The sequence below is a fragment of the Ascaphus truei genome, chromosome 12 (assembly GCF_040206685.1).
Source record: "Ascaphus truei isolate aAscTru1 chromosome 12, aAscTru1.hap1, whole genome shotgun sequence".
Lineage (NCBI taxonomy): Eukaryota > Metazoa > Chordata > Amphibia > Anura > Ascaphidae > Ascaphus > Ascaphus truei.
This window is the reverse complement of record NC_134494.1, coordinates 6,453,019-6,473,893: the sequence shown is the minus strand read 5'-3', so window position 1 is coordinate 6,473,893 and position 20,875 is coordinate 6,453,019. Positions and strand designations below refer to the sequence as shown.

Genomic DNA, 20,875 nt, shown 5'->3' with positions numbered 1-20,875 from the left:
CAGGGGACGCCTTATCGACAGCTTATCGGCAGGCAGACTGTCTCGCCACCGGCTACTCGGCGTGTTGCTCTCGCAGTGATTCGCCAGGGATTCGGCCCTTCCTGCATACTGCGAGGGCAACACGCCAAAAACATGCCGAGTTTGAACCGCTGCCGAGAGTGCCTTTTCGGTGCTTACGGCATGGAGCTCTTTGTCTGTTTGTTATATTAACCACTTCATCAGCAGAACAATATAAGAAATAGGCAAAGAGAGCAGGGGAAGAAACAGTGACAGAGAGAAAGAATGACAGCTTCTTGTTTTATTACACTTACATGTTTGTATTGTTTTGATTAGAAAAGGTTTACATCAGCTTGTACAGTATATGGTTTCGATTGATCGTACATAATAAAATATTCCATTATGTTAAAAGAGACAATCCGAAGGAGATAAGAAGCAAATAATTACATAGAAGAAAGAAAAGAGTCAGGAGAATATCCATTGCTTAATGCGTGACAGTAGGACATCAGGTCCACCGATAGATTTCCTGAGGCCCAGGACTAGAGCCCCCACACGTGTCAGCGCCCCTCTCCCCACCCCCCATGTGTCGGCCTCCTCACCTCCCCCCGTGTCAGCGCCCCTCTCCCCTCCCCCCATGTGTCGGCGTCCTCACCTCCCCCCGTGTCAGCGGTCTTGTGAGCCTTCCCCTTTCACATCTGTATTTCTCTCTCCCTTCTGTCTCTCACCCATCCCTCACTCACTCTCCCCCGTCCCTCTCTTACACCCCCTCTCTCCTTCATTCTCCCCCTCCGCTATCAAAAGATACAAACTCCAAGATACAAACACCACCACTACCCCCCCAGATACACACATAACAACTACCCCCCCAGATACAACCCCCTCGATACAAACACGTCCCCCCATTTACAAACACCACTACTACCCCCGATACAGACACACACCCCCTGATACAAACACCACTACTACCCCCAGATACAAACACCTCCCGCCGATACAAATGTAACAACCCCATCCCCCACTACCCTAAGGGATATTTGCTTGGTAATGATTGTTACTGGTTCTGTGGTGCTAACCTGTTTGGGGACACAGGAGACCTAAGCCTCCGCTCATAGGGAGCTTGTGGTTCAAGGTGCAGCGCCTCCACCTGATAGAATCTCGCCACAGACGAGATGACCCCCAACAGGAACCTATATATATATATCCCGTGAATAAACACTCACACAACAGTATAAACAATAGGACGTTTACCAGAAGGGTCCCACATAACACCATAACACAGTATTAATAACAGCAATGTCCCCTTCTCCTCTCACAGGGAGGATAACCATACCTCTCCTTCCTCCTGACGCTCTATCCCCAATACCCACCTGTGTATGCGTGGGTACTGCTACCCCCCTGATGTCGTTGGTGAACGGTGGGTACCTTCCTTTTCAAATGCTCAAACAGCAGTAGCCTCCCTTTTAAGAGAATGGCATCCGCTGCGTCCCACGATTCGGGGTTGTGCGTCCCAAATAAACTCCCCTCGCTCCGTACCACTGGCAGCCGCTCATGTGGTCTCTGGGCCGGAGGAGTTCCTTCCTGGTGTCTATCCCACGCTGCAGCTTCTCCGCTGATATCACTACAGTGAAGAGTCCCTAACTTATGGGCAGCCCTACAACACTCAGGCTACTGTGGCTGGGGGTCTAACTGGGCCCTCTTGGGAATACACTAAGCTAATCCCAGGCATCCTCACTGGCTCCCGGGACAGTCCTGGCACCTCGCGTGCTCTGGCAGCACTGACTGCGCACGTGACAGTCCCAGTGTATGTAACCTGTGCTCTGTGACAGAGTTCAAGGATATAGAGTTCTTTAGTCTGCCTCTGCCTCCCCAGGGTCAGCCTGAGGAGCTGTATAAACGCCATTAGAGGTGTGGTGGAATACCCTGCTGCACTCTCCCCCTGGTGAAAACCCTTGTTGTTCCTGTGCGAGGCCGCTATATACATACAACCATAACATAAAAATGTTAACAGAAACATTTTAAATAGCTTTGTACACTTCATTTAATACAGAAATGATAGCGGCAAACCTCTGCCTAGACGACTGCTGAGACTCATAATGGGGTATCCCTAAAGAATCATATGCCACCCTCATTGGAGGGCGTCTTATTCTTTGACCTCGTCGTACTTCTCGGTCAAGGGTATCTGACTCTTCAGAAGCTTCTTCATATTTTTCTTCGTTGGAGAGGCTTCCAGTGGCTTGAGGTCCTGGCTCTCCCATAGAGCTATGCTCCGCATCACAACAGTCTCTTTTTGGATTTAAGGGCATGTTTGTTGAACCATATGGTGAAGGAGCAGAATTGTTAGAGAGAGGATTAGGCCCGTCTTCGGTTACTAACCACCCTTCCTCATTATTAAATGGCAGGCTCCCTACCTCATCGGGAGTTTGAATTTATCAGACGCGCTGACCTGATCCTCTTTGGGACCTTCTATTTCCACTGGCGGCATATCTGTGAGAGCGTCAGTCGCATCATTCTCACCCACTTGAGGGATCGGCAATAAGTGATTTATATGCCAGACTTTTACCCTAGCCTCTGAATCTTTGATACGGTATACAGGGATCCCAGGCAGCTGGGATCCCACTTCAAAAGAGATATTCCTCCATCTGTCAGACAGTTTGGGCTTTCCTGGTACTCACAGATTTCTAAGGAGGACGTTGTCTCCAGGACGAAGTTCTCTATAGCATACCTTGCAATCGTATCGTCTCTTATTAATTTGATTCTGTTTAGCGGTGGTTCCTTCAGCCAACTGATACGCTCTTTGGAGGTTGGCTTTCACTCACTCTTTTTTTTTTTTTTTGTAAAATCTTTTTATTGGAAATTCTACAGACTTGTACATACAATACATTTTTAACATGCATAATGTAGCAGATTCTTATACAGGTATCTCTTTATGTTCCATACAATATTCGTTTTGCATAATTTACTTTTTATTTTTAATATAGTAACACTTGAACCTTTAACTCGACTTGTAAACATTTAGCTGTACTATGTCAATCAGTTATTTCATTTTACCTTCAACTTCTTCCCTCTTGATAGTGTACCCCAGCCTTTGCGTCATCTATTTTGGACCTCTGCCAGACTAACTACAGGCATACCCCGCATTAACGTACGCAATGGGACCGGAGCATGTATGTAAAGTGAAAATGTACTTAAAGTGAAGCACTACCTTTTTCCCACTTATCGATGCATGTACTGTATGTACTGCAATCATCATATACGTGCATAACTGATGTAAATAATGCATTTGTAACAGGCTCTATAGCAGGCCTGCACAACTCGTAAAGTGAGAAGGGCCGAACTGCTCCAAGGAAAAAAAAATTGGGCCGCACGGGTAAAATCATCATCATCATCATCATCATCATCATCATCATCATCATTATCATTTCTCCTCCAGCACCTATCATCATCTCTCCTCCAGCACCTCTCATCATCATCCTCATATCACCACCAGCACCCTTCATTATCATCCTCATATCTCCCCCAGAACCCCTCACTATCAACCTTTGCGATACTCCCCATCTATCTCTCATACCCCCATCTCTCCCCCTCACCCACACACATAATACTCCCCCTCCACATCAAACACACAATAACCCCCTGCACACCACACACATCCCACCCCCCTGCACACCACACACATCCCACTCCCCCGCACACCACACACATCCCACTCCCCCCTGCACCTCACATCACTCTCCCCCCTGCACCTCACATCACTCTCCCCCCTGCACCTCACATCACCCCCCCTGCACCTCACATCACTCCCACCCCCCCTGCAACTCACATCACTTCCATCCTCCCCTGCAACTCACATCACTTCCACCCCCCCCTGCAACTCACATCACTTCCACCCCCCCCCCCTGCAACTCACATCACTCCCACCCCCCCTCCAACTCACATCACTCCCACCCCCCCTGCAACTCACATCACTTCCACCCCCCATGCAACTCACATCACTCCCACCCACCCCCTGCAACTCACACCACTCTCCCCCCCCCCACCTGCAACTCACATCACTCCCACCCCCCCTCCAACTCACATCACTCCCACCCACCCCCTGCAACTCACACCACTCTCCCCCCCCCCACCTGCAACTCACACCACTCTCCCCCCGACCCCCCCTGCAACTCACACCACTCCCCCCCACACCCCCCTTCCTGCAACTCACACCACTCCCACCCCCCCTGCAACTCACATCACTCCCACCCCCCCCCTGCAACTCACATCACTCCCACCCCCCCTGCAACTCACATCACTCCCACCCCCCCCTGCAACTCACATCACTTCCATCCCCCCTGCAACTCACACCACTCTCCCCCCCACCCCCCCTGCAACTCATACCACACTCCCCCCCACCCCCCCTCCTGCAACTCACACCACTCCCACCCCCCCCTGCAACTCACATCACTCCCACCCCCCCCTGCAACTCACATCACTCCCTCCCCCCCTGCAACTCACATCACTTCCACCCCCCCCCTGCAACTCACATCACTTCCACCCCCCCCTGCAACTCACATCACTTCCACCCCCCCTGCAACTCACATCACTTCCACCCCCCCTGCAACTCACATCACTTCCACCCCCCCTGCAACTCACATCACTCCCCCCCCTGCAACTCACATCACTCCCACCCCCCCCCCTGCAACTCACATCACTCCCACTACCCCTGCAACTCACATCACTCCCACCCCCCTCCAACTCACATCACTCCCACCCCCCCTCCAACTCACATCACTCCCACCCCCCCTCCAACTCACATCACTCCCACCCCCCTGCAACTCACATCACTCTTCCCCCCCACCCCCTCCTGCAACTCATATCACTCCCCCCCCACCCCCCCTGCAACTCACATCACTCTCCCCCCACCCCCCTGCAACTCACATCACTCTCCCCTCCAACCCCCCCTGCAACTCACACCACTCTCCCCCCCACCCTCCCTGCAACTCACACCACTCTCCCCCCCCCCCCACCCCCCTTCCTGCAATTCACACCACTCTCCCCCCACCCCCCTTCCTGCAACTCACACCACTCTCCCCCCCACCCCCCTTCCTGCAACTCACACCACTCCCCCCCCCCCACCCCCCCTGCAACTCACACCACTCTCCTCCCCCCTGCAACTCACACCACTCTCCCCCCCCCCCCCACCACCCCCCTGCAACTCACACCACTCCCCCCCCTCACAAAGAAAACAGTCGGGCCCCACAGCCCATTTCAGCAGCTCCCCAAGCCACTTCCATTTCAGCAATCCCCCCAGCCCCTTCCATTTCAGCAGCCCCCCCATATGTTAGCAGCCCCCCAGCCCATTCCATGTCAGCAGCCCCCCAGCCCATTCCATGTCAGCAGCCCCCCAGCCCATTCCATGTCAGCAGCCCTCCACCCCCCTCCCATGTCAGCAGCCCTCCACCCCCCTCCCATGTCAGCAGCCCCCCACCCCCCTCCCATGTCAGCAGCCCCCCACCCCCCTCCCATGTCAGCAGCCCCCCACCCCCCTCCCATGTCAGCAGCCCCCCACCCCCCTCCCATGTCAGCAGCCCCCCTCCCATGTCAGCAGCCCCGCAGCCCCCTTCCCATGTCAGCAGCCCCTGCTTAAGCCTCGCGCGTGTCCTCCCTCACCTTGCGCTCCCTTTTTGCTGCGGCTCCTGCTGAAGCTTCACCAACCACCCAGGCCGCGAGACACAACCGGCTACGATGACGGCGACAGCGAGATCACCCTCCCCGCTGTCTGTCTCTTTCGCTGCGTCACGCACCCGAGAGACCAATCAGCGGCCGGCTCGCCCAGATGACGCCGCCCCGCGTACAAAGTTAGCTGCGGCAGGGAAGTGCAAGGGATGCGCGCTCTAGCAGCAGACCCGGAAGTTCCGGGTCGCGCTACACTGCTAGAGCGCGTCCCCGTGCTGGAGGAGGGAGGAGGTTAGGTGAGAGCGTGCGCTCCTGCTGGAACGCGTCCTTTCCCTACCAGGGAAGGGGGGTTAAAGAAGGGGGGGTTGAAGGGGGTCCGTCGCGGGCCGTATGTTGTGCAGCCCTGCTCTATAGTCTCCCCGCTTGCGCACAGCTTCGGTGTAGGTAGGGAGCCGGTATTGCTATTTAGGACGTGCTGACAGGCGCATGCACAAGCTGCCATTTGCCTATTGGGCGATATGTCCTTACTCGCGAGTGTACTTAAAGTGATTGTCCTTAAACCTGGGTATGCCTGTAAGTCGTTCATATAAGGACTCTTCAATCCTATGTTTATACTCTCTTCGCCTCTCCTATGTAACACCTACACCTCTGCCTGATACCTTTAAGTATTTATTTCACTAGTCTTATGGTATCGTCAGAAGTCCTGTTAGGTACCTTTCTACCCCCCAGGACTCTGTTTTTTTTGTATTTTTTTAAAATGGTGTAGTGTTCAGAATCGTATTGGGGGATTCCTGGTTAGTGTGCGTGTTGCATACTATGTTGTGTGTTTAAGGTTTTCTTGGATTTTTTACTTTGTCTCATCTGACTGTGATGTTCAATGAAGCGCAATGAAGTGATGTGAACTTAACTTATATCAGATAATTTGCTCTTACATACACACATACACATTGTTTTTTAAATGTATCTTCATTGCGCTTCATTGAACATCTCATAGCATATAGTCATATGATGTAACTATTGCAATGAGGATATACAGTATGGTTATAACTATTTGTTCAAACCAATTTAGTCCCCTACTGGAATTTGAAATTGGTCTGTACTATAAAGTTACTTAAGTAATAATCACCGAAGAACAGGGCATTACTGGCCAATAATACCCTGGCTGGAAGAGTTGAAGGCCCGAGGCAAAGCCGAGGGACTTGAACCCAGCCAGGGCATTATTGGCCAGTAATGCCCTGTTCTTCGGTGATTATTACTATTATAGGCTAAATGTAGGCTTATTTCATAAATAATACACACTTTTGTGTTGTTATATACATTTTTTTATTAAAATAAAATGGTAAATACATTAAACCACCTATATACAGTACGCTTACACTGCAGATATCTATATCCACACACTGCCGCCCCCTCTGTGTACACACACACACACACTGCACCTCTATACACACACAACACAGCAGCTCTACACACAACACAGCAGCTGCACACACACAAACTGCTGCTACAAACACTCTGCTGCTGCTGCTGCTGCTACACACACACACAACACAACAACACACCACACGCACACACACACACACTGCTGCTACACCCATAAACACTGCTGCTGCTGCTGCTGACACACTGACACTGACACACACTGCTGCTGCTGGCACACTGACACTGACACGCACTGCTGCTGCTGACACACTGACACTGATACACACTGATGCTGCTGCTGCAGACACACTGACACTGACACACACTGCTGCTGACACACTGACACACACTGCTGCTGCTGACACACTGTCACACTGACACACACTGCTGCTGCCGACACACTGACACACACTGTTGCTGCTGCTGCTGACATACTGACACTGACACACGCTGCTGCTGACACACTGACACACACTGCTGCTGCTGACACACTGCTGCTGACACACTGTCACACTGACGTTAGGATCCAGGGCAGGAAGGGAGCAGGATCGTCAGGAACACCCAGAAAAAAACATATACATAAAAATCATAGTATAGTACTTAAAATAAATGTGAGTCAGAACTCAGGAAAAACTTGGCTCTTGCGAATAACCTACTTACAAGAAGTAGAATAAAAGACAGCGTTTGTTTTTTTAGAGATGAGTATATAGGCTCCTCAGCTTAAGATCGCAGCATACAGCAGTCACTACTGGTGGCAGACTGGATGGTGTGTCCGCCGGGGCTTTAGCTTTCACAATACAGCAACCGCATTCATACAGAGAAGGGAGGAAAACATAGTGTTTTACCAGGTAACACCAAACTTTATCAAGGTAGCATAAAAGATGTGTACTCACAATATATCGTATGAGCACAATCACATAAAGGTTTCTTTTAGGCGACAGAAACAACGGCTCGGCAGATGGAAAGAAAACGTCCTCCACTCCACTCAAACTTCCCTCCTCGAGGATGCCCCCTCGTCCGGTGCCGGATGGATGGCGTCTGTCGTCACTTCCTGGCCTGGGGGTGACGACTTCCGGTAGGAGCGGGAAGATCGGAGGGTTGGAAGGTTTGCCGGACCGCAGCTGTGCCTCTGGGGTTGGAGCAGGTTGTCAGACTGTCAGACTGTAATACAGCTGTACTCTGCTTCCTTCCTTGGCTCGGCTCAACGTGTTTCACTGCATCCGCAGCTTCCTCAGGAGCAATGATTATGTCCCCTAATGGGTGTTACTTAAATAGCATCTCCAATTAAGACACTAATTGAAAAAACACTTGGTTAATTTACACACAGATTCTCCCACAAGGGTACACAATACTGTGGTCAAAAAATTACGGCGCATAAAATACATATATTAATTTTATTCACTCTATTTTAAGAGGTTCTAAAAGATAAAACATGTTAAAAAAAAACTAAAATCATATTAAAACTCAGATAATTAATAATTATTGGAGAGGGTCCATGTATATAGAGGGAGAGAGAGAAAAGACATGGATTAGTTATGGGAACGCAGGATAGTGTACATAAAATCAGACAACAGCATATTTTTATATAAAAGTGATAAAATTCAAATTAAATTATTTACATATATCAAGATGAAAAAGTGCAAGTGCAGTGATTAGAGGAAAGGCGCAATCTCAAAATCCACATTAAGACCATTTGGTGTCAGTGTATTAAGTTTATGTACCCAGTACATCTCTCTTTTGCTTAAGTCTAAATTTCTATCTCTTCCTCTCCAATGTTGTGCTACATGTTCTATTGCGGTAAATTTTAATCCTGCTGTATTGGAGTTGTGAAATATAGAAAAATGCTTAGAGACATTGTGGGTCTGGACACTTCGTCTAATATTGCTCAGATGTTCTAAGATGCGTGTCTTAATAGCTCTTGTTGTTTTACCCACATATTGTAGCCCACATGGTCATTCAAGGAGGTAAATTATGTGATTTGAATTACAATTCATGCATTGTTTTATTTTATATTCCTCATTTCTATTGTTACTCATAAATCTCTTTTTGTCTTGATTTTTATGTCCGCAGGCTTTGCAGGAAATACAACCATAGAACCCTTCCAATTTTTGGAGCCATCCGTTCTTGTTTATCTCTAGCTTTTTTATTGCACTTGGTGCTATCATCCCCTTCAGGTTTCTTGCTTTTTTGAAGATTACCCTGGGGTAATTGTGGCATATTATCCTTCAAGATTGGATCATTCAATAAAACATGCCAGTGTTTATTGATTATTTTCTTGATATTGTTTGATTCTTTATTAAAAGAAGTTAAGAATGCTGTGTCGAAATTTGTATTGAGAGTATTATCTTTATTTTTTGGTACTATTAAGTCCTTTCTATTCAGACAATTAGCCTTTTCAAATGCTGCGTCCAGAAGGTCTGTCTTGTAATGTTTCTCAACAAAGCGTTCCTTTAGTATATTGCACTGATCACTAAACACTACTGTGTCAGTGCAGTTTCGACGCATCCTCCTGAACTGATTATATGGGACATTGTCCATCCATAAATTCTGGTGACAGCTTGTGCGTAAAATATAGTTATTGCTGTCCACTTCCTTAAAGTAGGACCTAGTTTTTAACGTACCATTCTCTATATAGATATTAAGATCTAAATAATTGAGGGAGGTTTTGCTTGTAACAGAGGTAAATTGTAAATTATACTTATTTATGTTTATACTTGATAAAAAGGAGTCCAAACTCTCCTGGTTACCTCGCCAAATTAAAATGACATCATCGATGTAGCGCCGCCATAGGACAAGGTCCTCCCCCAGAACGCCACCGGGCCATATGTGGTGTTCCTCCCAGAGTCCCATAAAGAGATTGGCGTAGCTGGGAGCAAACCTCGTACCCATGGCGGTACCACATCTCTGAATATAAAAGTTATTTTCAAACCAAAAATAATTTTTATCAAGTATAAAGCATATACTATCAAGAATTAATTGCTACTGTAAGGGCAATCATATAGAGGTTTTTTATAATCTAATTGTCAAAGACTTTGAGGAGCTCTCAAAGAATAATAAATCAAAAATGAGGAACAATATGAACAAAGAAGAGAGGGCTGCCTTAGAAGAAATAACAAACAACACCAATATAGTTATTAAACAGGCTGATAAAGGAGGAGGGGTAGTCATCCAAAATAGAGACGACTATCTAAAAGAAGCCCACCGCCTCTTAGGAGACAAAAAGACTTATGAAATTCTAAAATATAATCCAACTACAACCTTTACAAATGATTTAAAAACACTTCTAGATCGAGGTAAGGAATTGGGTATACTCAATTAAAACGAATATAAATTGTTGTTTAATGAGTATCCCCAATTACCGATATTCTATATATTGCCCAAAGTCCATAAATGTATGAAACAACCTCCCGGGAGACCGATTATCTCCGGTATTAATTCACTGACATCAAATTTGTCATCTTACATTGATACTTTCCTTCAAAGTCATGTTAAAAACCTTAAATCATATCTGAAAGATACTACAGATGTGTTACATCTATTAGAGAGCGTTACCTGGAACGATGAGTTCATTATGGCTACTATAGATGTCGCGTCTCTATACACGTCTATAGAGAAAAATCTAGGTTGTGAAGCAGTGAGCTTCTTTCTCAAACAAGATCAAGATATGAATGACCAGCAAGTTCAATTCATTCTTGATAGTATATGCTTTATACTTGATAAAAATTATTTTTGGTTGGAAAATAACTTTTATATTCAGAGATGTGGTACCGCCATGGGTACGAGGTTTGCTCCCAGCTACGCCAATCTCTTTATGGGACTCTAGGAGGAACACCACATATGGCCCGGTGGCATTCTGGGGGCGGACCTTGTCCTATGGCGGCGCTACATCGATGATGTCATTTTAATTTGGCGAAGTAACCAGGAGAGTTTGGACTCCTTTTTATCAAGTATAAACATAAATAAGTATAATTTACAATTTACCTCTGTTACAAGCAAAACCTCCCTCAATTATTTAGATCTTAATATCTATATAGAGAATGGTACGTTAAAAACTAGGTCCTACTTTAAGGAAGTGGACAGCAATAACTATATTTTACGCACAAGCTGTCACCAGAATTTATGGATGGACAATGTCCCATATAATCAGTTCAGGAGGATGCGTCGAAACTGCACTGACACAGTAGTGTTTAGTGATCAGTGCAATATACTAAAGGAACGCTTTGTTGAGAAACATTACAAGACAGACCTTCTGGACGCAGCATTTGAAAAGGCTAATTGTCTGAATAGAAAGGACTTAATAGTACCAAAAAATAAAGATAATACTCTCAATACAAATTTCGACACAGCATTCTTAACTTTTAATAAAGAATCAAACAATATCAAGAAAATAATCAATAAACACTGGCATGTTTTATTGAATGATCCAATCTTGAAGGATAATATGCCACAACACCCCAAGGTAATCTTCTAAAAAGCAAGAAACCTGAAGGGGATGATAGCACCAAGTGCAATAAAAAAGCTAGAGATAAACAAGAACGGATGGCTCCAAAAATTGGAAGGGTTCTATGGTTGTATTTCCTGCAAAGCCTGCGGACATAAAAATCAAGACAAAAAGAGATTTATGAGTAACAATAGAAATGAGGAATATAAAATAAAACAATACATGAATTGTAATTCAAATCACATAATTTACCTCCTTGAATGCCCATGTGGGCTACAATATGTGGGTAAAACAACAAGAGCTATTAAGACACGCATCTTAGAACATCTGAGCAATATTAGACGAAGTGTCCAGACCCACAATGTCTCTAAGCATTTTTCTGTATTTCACAACTCCAATACAGCAGGATTAAAATTTACCGCAATAGAACATGTAGCACAACATTGGAGAGGAAGAGATAGAAATTTAGACTTAAGCAAAAGAGAGATGTACTGGGTACATAAACTTAATACACTGACACCAAATGGTCTTAATGTGGATTTTGAGATTGCACCTTTCCTCTAATCACTGCACTTGCACTTTTTCATCTTGATATATGTAAATAATTTAATTTGAATTTTATTAAGTACTATACTATGATTTTTATGTATATGTTTTTTTCTGGGTGTTCCTGACGATCCTGCTCCCTTCCTGCCCTGGATCCTAACGTTTTGTGAGGGAATCAGTGTATATTCCCTGGAAGGTTGAGAGTTTTTTCAGTTTCACAATTAATATAATTTATATTATCTAAGATCACAATTACTGTGTTATAGCGCCACTCTAAATCACTGGGTTTCACACTGTCACACTGACACACACTGCTGCTGCTGCTGACACACTGACACACACTGCTGCTGCTGCTGCTGCTGCTGACACACTGCTGCTGACACTGACACACGCTGCTACTGCTGACACACTGACACTGACACACTGCTGCTGACACACTTGCACACACTGCTTCTGCTACTGCTGCTGCTGACACACTAACACTGACACACAATGCTGCTGCTGCTGCTGACACACCCTGCTGCTGACACACTGCTGCTGCTGCTGACACACTGACACACACTTTTGCTGACACACTGAGACACACACACTAGACAGAAACTGCAGCTACACACACACTGCAGACAGCCACTTACTTTGCAGCCACACACTCACTCTCCCTCCTTAACTCAACTAAGTCTGTCAGCTCTGTTCACGGAGGGAGGGTGAGGAGTCACAGCCTGCTGCTACTTCTTGACCAATCCCATGCCCTGTCTCAGAGCTGTTCCTTCCTCCTGACCAATCTTCTGCCCTGTCTCAGAGCTTTTCTGACACAAGGAAAAGCTGATTGGCTGGAAATAAACACATTGGAAATAAACACCTTGCAAGCTGCAAAAACTCCGGGCATTACTGAATAAATAATGCCCGGAATTTTAATCAATCAGAGAACAGGGATTTCAGTAATGCCCGGAATTTTACTGCTTTAGCCTATAATTATTATTAATGTCTATATTCTTGTTTAGTTTAGATTCATCAATGCTATGTCAATTATTTACAACATGTGAAATCAATGCAGCTGAGGCTTCATTGGCCAGCAATTGTGTCAACATTATGGACAATACTCTTAAGTGAACATGTATTTTTCCCCATTTAAAATTTATGTAATATAACCGGGAATCAATGAAATTGTTTGCCCATGATTTGGACTCATTTAATATCTTTGAGTCTATTTAATAAAATTGAGCCAACACCCGGGTACACTTAGTTGTTTTAGAATTGAATCAACTGTGTGGTGTTGGTCAAAGTTTATTTTTTGTTCACTTCCTTTTATATATATACTGTATATATACGGTATCGGTATCATCTATTTATTTTTTGATTATATATATATATATATATATATTTATATATATATATATATATATATATATATATAATCAAAAAATAAATAGATGATACCGTTCTGTGGCTAACGAAATGCTTTTATTTGTGTGAGCTTTCGATATACACTGATCTCTTCTTCCGGCGATGTTACAATGAATGAAGCAAGGATTACTTAAAAACAGTGTCTCTTGGAATGTTATCTGTGTTGGTCCTTCCCCCGGTGTGGATGAGATTTATGGCTGGAGGTGTCAAAGGGTAACTGAAAGCAAGTGAAGAAAGAGTGTGTATGTGTATCAGTGTGAATAAAAATGGAGAGCCCACAGTATAAACAGTGCTCTACACTATATATATATATATATATATATATATATATATATATATATATATATAAAAAAACACAGAAAAAAGACTAACAAGATCCCTAAATATAGCACTCACAATATGCTCACAATATGCCTGAAATAAAAAATAGAATAAGAGACAAAAACCTGGATCCACAGTCAAAGTAGAAAAATGGCAAAGATTTTATTTTATAAGCAGTAGAACACACTAACATTTAAAAACATTAATGCGCACTAATGGCGGCCAAGCAACAATAATAAGCAAGAGCACATATCAAAAAAAGGTATATATGGCATAAAAAGATGTAGCTTCAAACTAAACTAGGAAGCCAAAAAATGTACCACCTAATAATCAGAAAATGAATAAAATGATACAAATCAGCTAAGTAGTATAGACACCCCAGAATACTCCTAACTGCCAAGTCTAATGAGAAAAAGAAAAATATATTCTAAACTCAAAAAAGGATGATATAAAAATAAATCAATACTAGCAAAAGCGGTGAGAAGATATATATTATAAATAAACTTATATGTACTACAAATTAAGCACACATAAAAAATAATCTATAACCACGGGGGAGACACAGGGGAGAAAAAAGCAGACAAAATTCTCAGACCCTGTGAAAATCAATAACAAATCAAAAAATGAGATGCAACATATATACAAAGGTGCCAGTGAACATCCACAGGTAAGGCACTGAGAGAGAAAGGGAGGTAAGATACTACTCCCATCAATAAATTATGCTGATGTCAGCCAGTGCCAGAACCTGATTGGATAAACCAGTCCTGTAGATAGAAAAGGAACCCCCTAGTGAGGGACAGGGCAATACTCAGCTGATGATGATGAGAGAGTAACAATCAGTCCATAGGAAATCCTAATAAAGTCAGGTTCCTGCCCATGTCTGGATCGCTTAGTAGACACGTAGGGGATGCACCATCAAAGAGAGGTCTTGCTGAATAAATCAATACAGGAGATCGTAGGTGGCGGTGCAGCTGCCTTGGAAAGAACTATGACCAAAGATTGCAGTAAAAACTAAGTACAAAAATTTATTGGCACATATAGAAGCAGCAAAAAGTCCTCTTACGCGTTTCGCGTGGTCTCCCACACTTTATCAAAGAGTATAGTATGCAAACCGATCGACTAACCTAAATACCCACTGTTCCTAGCTTCATCTATTGATTTATTCTATCTTCTATCTATTGAACATTGCTGTTTTGCAATAATTCTTTAAATTTCTAATACATGTATATTTTATCTCTTGCACAGTTCACTTATTCTGTATGTGTGTTGTAAAATACGAGTTCCTGACTTCTCCATGTAGTTTCATTTTACTTATCATTCTAGCGGCTTATGGGTTAACTTTCACCAATGGTCTTCATTGTGAGAATCGCTATGAGGGCTAGCATTGTTTTGCTAGCCTATACGTCATCAGAGAGACAAGTCTTGGTCTCTGTAGAGGGGGGTTGGCCTGGTATTAAAGGGGTTGCACCCCATATGGCCACCCCCTGACCTCACCAGGGAGGCAAGGGGTTAACTGGACTGCGGTCCAGGAATGTGGCTTACACCTTGTCATGTCAGGAAACTGTATGTTCCCATGTTTCACTATAATGTCAGTGTCTGCACCACAATGGGGATTTAGTGACAAACTGTGATTTATTTTACAGCGAAGAATTTTGTGTTAAAGTATGAAACGGTTTAAGTGGTATTTGTGTATCTCCGGTTCTAAAGGTCGCAGCAGGCTGCAACTTGGATCATATGATGTCTAGTTCCGGCATTAAGATCTTGAAAGTTTGGACCCGCTGGACCTAACGGAACCGGATATTTTAATATGTCTGTGTTTTAACTTTAATATTGTATTCCAAGGCGGGGATAAAAACCTGTGCAGATTCCTTCACACAAAGGATTGCAAATGGTCAGGGGGGCGACCCAAAGTCTAGGAACCAAGTACTGATCAAAAGACTCTGCTACTCTAACTGTTTACCTGAGGGCGGAGAAGCATCAAACTGGAGTGGTTTGTAAGTGTTATATCTACACCTACAAACAATGAAGATCCTGCCAGATACTTCATCTGGTAGACTGGTCGTCGCCTCTGATTTAATTATGGGGCTACAGAAATAAGACCCTCAGAGTCCCAGTATGCATGGGCTAACTAGCTGGGGGGCATGGGTTAAACTGTGTTTCTACGTTAGGGATTGGATACAGATAATTGTTCACCAATAGTCTGTATTCAATGTTAAGAATAGGGTTACAAAGGTATATAAACTGTGTCAACCCTACAGTTCTGGTTCTTCTGATTTCATCTTGAATGTCACCGGATTGCTGGAGAATTGCTAGCTGATACTTCTCCATTCCCCAACCCTAAGTAAGTGTTACCTTCTTGCCTGTTAATTGTACTATATTGCTGTGTTCACCTATTTAAGGAATAAATATATTTTATTATATCTAAGCCTCGTTCAGTTCAACCCAGATATTTGGTGTTCATTATATCTTGTCATAAGTTACCGTGACAGTCTCTCTTGGCGGCATATTCCTTTAAGATGTAGCTGAGTATGGGGCATTGTTACGGAGCGTCCGTGTAAAGGGGCGTGATGACTCTCATTGGAGGAGAGCGCCGATACGTCATGGATGAAGCTAGGAACAGTGGGTATTTAGGTTAGTCGATCGGTTTGCATACTATACTCTTTGATAAAGTGTGGGCGACCACGCGAAACGTGTAAGAGGACTTTTTTGCTGCTTCTATATGTGCCAATAAATTTTTGTACTTAGTTTTTACTGCAATCTTTGGTCATAGTTCTTTCCAAGGCAGCTGCACCACCACCTACGATCTCCTGTATTTTGTTCACCCTCTCCGGTAGGAAATGAAGTGCAGACAATGCGCACCAGAGATTATAAAAGTGTCATTTATTAATAAAAATTAATTAAAAATAATTACTGAGGGGATCCAACCCCACCTCAGTAGCAATTGTTACACAACTAGGTACAGTTTCAATAAACATGCACCATGGAATACAAACATATGATCTCAATCCATAATTGACATAACACACGATAAAAAACGAAAAAAAAATATAAGACAGAATAAAACAAGTAGAGACAGAACAATTGTCCTGACTAGTGTATAGTGACACACCTACAAATAACTGTCTATACTGGCAAGGGGAGACGGATACCTACACTGAGGCCGAACGCGGGTCCACGGTGACCGTATGAAGATCCGGATCATGGCACCGCAGAGATGGAATCACCGCGTGGGCCTCCCGCAGGCGCCGTCTCAGCCTGTCAGCAAACATGCGCAGGATGACCTGTCGTGACCGAAACACGTAGAGGTCACGACAGGTCATCCTGCGCGTGTTTGCTGACAGGCTGAGACGGCGCCTGCGGGAGGCCCACGCGGTGATTCCATCTCTGCGGTGCCATGATCCGGATCTTCATACGGTCACTGTGGACCCGCGTTCGGCCTCAGTGTAGGTATCAGTCTCCCCTTGCCAGTATAGACAGTTATTTGTAGGTGTGTTACTATACACTAGTCAGGACAATTGTTCCGTCTCTACTTGTTTTATTCTGTCTTATATTTTTTTTCGTTTTTTATCGTGTGTTATGTCAATTATGGATTGAGATCATATGTTTGTATTCCATGGTGCATGTTTATTGAAACTATACCTAGTTGTGTAACCATTTCTACTGAGGTGGGGTTGGATCCCCTCAGTAATTATTTTTAATTAATTTTTATTAATAAATGACACTTTTATAATCCCTGGTGCGCATTGTGTCATGGAACAAGAACTACATTTCTGACTCACCCCCCTCTCTCCTTTGCAGCTTCTGCCTGTCAGATCTTATCCTCAGCTGCATGAAGTTTGCACACACATACTGTGCCTGTGTAACTTGCAACAATGTTGTATTTCTTGCCTCTGGGCATGAAAGCAGTGAGCTGCTACTGCAGCCCCTGTGATACTCACCAGAATGGGCTAGTCTGCCCCCCCTCCTGTATGGCCTAGATCAGGCATGTCAAACATGCGGCCCCGGCCCGCTCACCGCGGGAGAAGTGAGCGCAGGTGTGGGGGAAGCGAGTAGCACGGGCAGAAGTAAAATCTGTCCTTCAGGGGCTGGAGGCGTACGGTGGCCGAGTGCAGTCAATCTGCATTCGTGCCGTGTGTGGGAGGACACGGGGGCGGAGTCAAAACCCCGGCGGAGAGACTGCATTCTCCTTGAAGCCTGGTAAGTGAGAGCGTGTGTGGGAGGACACGGGGGCGGAGTCAAAACCCCGGCGGAGAGACTGCATTCTCCGTGAAGCCTGGTAAGTGAGAGTGTGTGTGGGAGGACACGGGGGCGGAGTCAAAACCCCGGCGGAGAGACTGCATTCTCCTTGAAGCCTGGTAAGTGAGAGAGCGTGTGTGGAAGGACACGGGGGCGGAGTCAAAACCCCGGAGTCTCTCCTTGGTGTGTGTGTGTGTGTGTGTGTGTGTGTGTGTGTGTGTGTGTGTGTGTGTGTGTGTGTGTGTGTGTGTGTGTGTGTGTGTGTGTGTGTGTGTGTGTGTGTGTGTGTGTGTGTGTGTGTGTGTGTGTGTGTGTGTGTGTGTGTGTGAGAAAATGAATCTTGTCTCAATCACTGGCTTTAAGAATAAACTAGGTAGCTACTGTATGCATTCACATGTCACTTTTAGATAGAATTAGTTCCTTTCCATGCCCCTATTAATCGCTGTGTCCAATGGCCAGGTTCTCAGCCTTTTAGCTTTAAGGAAGGCACCTATGAGAATTTAAATCAGACACATACAAGGTAACAACGGACAGAGAAAGCTTCATTGGAATTCAACAAGGCAGCAGAGGGGGGATGGTGCTTCATTGCAAACATAACGAGGACGCTGGGAGCCATGTATCAGCTTTGATTCTCTGCATCCAGCATGCATGGAGCTCAGCCTTAGATCCCTGTTTGCACCTGTAACTGCTATCATGTATGTTAGCATCCCTCTCAAGACACGTGAAATAAATACCTTGCATGAAAAGGTATCATTATAAAACGGGCTCTAAATTAACCAAGGGGGGGGGGGGTGCCTGGGGGGGGTGGGGGGGGTGGGGGGGGAGGTGCCTGGGGGGGGGGTGGGGGGGAGGTGCCGGGGGGAGGTGCCGGGGGGAGGGTGGGTAGGGCATGGGTGCTTGGGGGAGGGTGGGAAGTGCCTGGGGTGCAGGGCCTGGGTATGGTGGGCTGAGGTGGGCAGGGCCTGGAGGAGGGTGGGCAGGGTCAAGGGGAGCAGAGGAGCACATGGTGACCTCTCAATAACGGAGCAGGAGATTGGATGTTTCCGCAGGGGGAGGTGATTTGATTATGAAGCTGCAACAGGACCGCAGGGGATTGGACGATGTCTTGGGGGGGGGGGGGGGTGGGAGGGGCTGGGGAGAGTGAAGTTATGTCACTGATGCCAGTGTCGTGACATTCACTGCCACGCGGAGGACAGGAGAAGAGCAAGGTGTCAGAGCTGCTGCACGTTAAATCCCCCTCCTAGGAGCAGAGACGATCTAATAATAACTGTAAGTAGCAACATACCTGTATTTTTTTTAAATATAAATACAACCCTATTTCATATTTACCCTATTTATTTTGCAAATTGTAATACACAAGGTCAGGTCAGAATGTTCAATTTAAAAAAAGTCTTAATTGTAATTAATGCCTTAATTTTTTTATTTAATGTCAATTAATTATTTATTTCATTTTAATTAATGTCAATTATTTCATTGTAATGCTCATTTTTTATTAATTGAATTTTTTTAATTTTAATGTCTTCATTAGTTAAGTAATTTGAATTAATGTATTAATTTTTTATTAAGTACAGTAGAGATTATAAAGTAGATTTCAGGCTGCGAAGTGGTATGTTTTATTCATTTCTGATACTGAAATCCCTTTTTACTTAATAGAATTTATGTTGAAGTTAAACTGTATAAAAGGCATCCTTTATGATTTATTTTTCTTATGCTGCTGTCTAGATATATAAATGTATTGCATTAAAATGCTCCTTTCCAAAAAATATTTTTGCACCCTTTTTTTATGCAGCGCGGGCACTCACAGCGGCCGTTGTGGTGTCTTGCACGAGGCAGACTTTTTACATCAGACTACAAGTAGTCCACACAGACCTCGGGTAAGTCCAGAAAATAATAAAAATAATAAAAAAAAGTTGGATTTCCTTTTTTTATTAAACGGTTTAACAGACTCAGGCACGGTCACTCAGGCACTGTTACTCAGTCACTGTCACTCAGTCACACAGTCACTCACTTCACAGTCACTAACTCACATCAGTCACTCACGTCACAGCCAGTCACTTACTCAGTCACTCACTTCACTCACGTCACAGTCACTCACTTCACTCACGTCACAGTCACTCACGTCACAGTCACTCACGTCACGGTCACTCACGTCACGGTCACTCACATCACAGTCACTCACGTCAGTCACGTCACAGTCACTCACTTCACTCACGTCACAGCCAGTCACTCACGTCACGGTCATTCACATCATAGTCACTCACGTCAGTCACGTCACAGTCACTCACTTCACTCACGTCACAGCCAGTCACTCACGTCACAGTCACTCACGTCACTCACGTTATTTGACGGTTAGATAAACATTATCTGTGGTTGTTAGTTATTGGCATTACATTGTTTTGTGTTATGTTAAGATTTGGAAAAAAAATACATTTTGAATAGGTAATTCCCTCCGAATTGGGCATTCCTGACCACATAATGACCTGGCTGTAAGAGTTGAAGGGCCCAAGCAAAGCCCCCACCTCTATACAAACAAACACTGCAGGGGCATCACGTGATGCCATATTGTCATGGCAACATGTCAGTGCCTCATTGTCATGTCAACGGGAGGGTGTCATGTGATGTAATTGTTTTTTTTATAAAAATAAATAAATGTGTCCCTGTTTTTCAAAATCTGGTCACCCTAGAGGTGGGTATATATATATATAGAACCATGTTAAAAATGTTTTTTGAAGCAAAAAGTGGTACTGTGTGCTCATTTGCATGGGAATCCCTTGCTGCAGTGGAAGTGCTGTGTGCTGGGTGATAATGGGGAAAGGTGGGGTTGCAGACCTGCCTAAGACATGCAGATGAGCA

General features: G+C 44.7%; 2 protein-coding genes across 3 annotated transcripts in view; both read right to left on the bottom strand.

Moving 5' to 3' along the window:
• LOC142464289 (GRB2-associated-binding protein 2-like) overlaps positions 1-2,269 on the bottom strand; it is a 79,948-nt gene extending 77,679 nt beyond the window's left edge. Inside the window, exons 1-2 of the mRNA XM_075567758.1 lie at positions 2,160-2,269; positions 1,365-1,615 (exon numbers count right to left, since the gene is read on the bottom strand). Coding sequence (XP_075423873.1) covers positions 1,365-1,615; positions 2,160-2,269 — 361 coding nt within the window. The remainder of the gene's footprint in view (positions 1-1,364; positions 1,616-2,159) is intronic.
• LOC142464336 (uncharacterized) overlaps positions 1-20,875 on the bottom strand; it is an 898,100-nt gene that overhangs the window by 138,114 nt on the left and 739,111 nt on the right. The window lies entirely within an intron of this gene.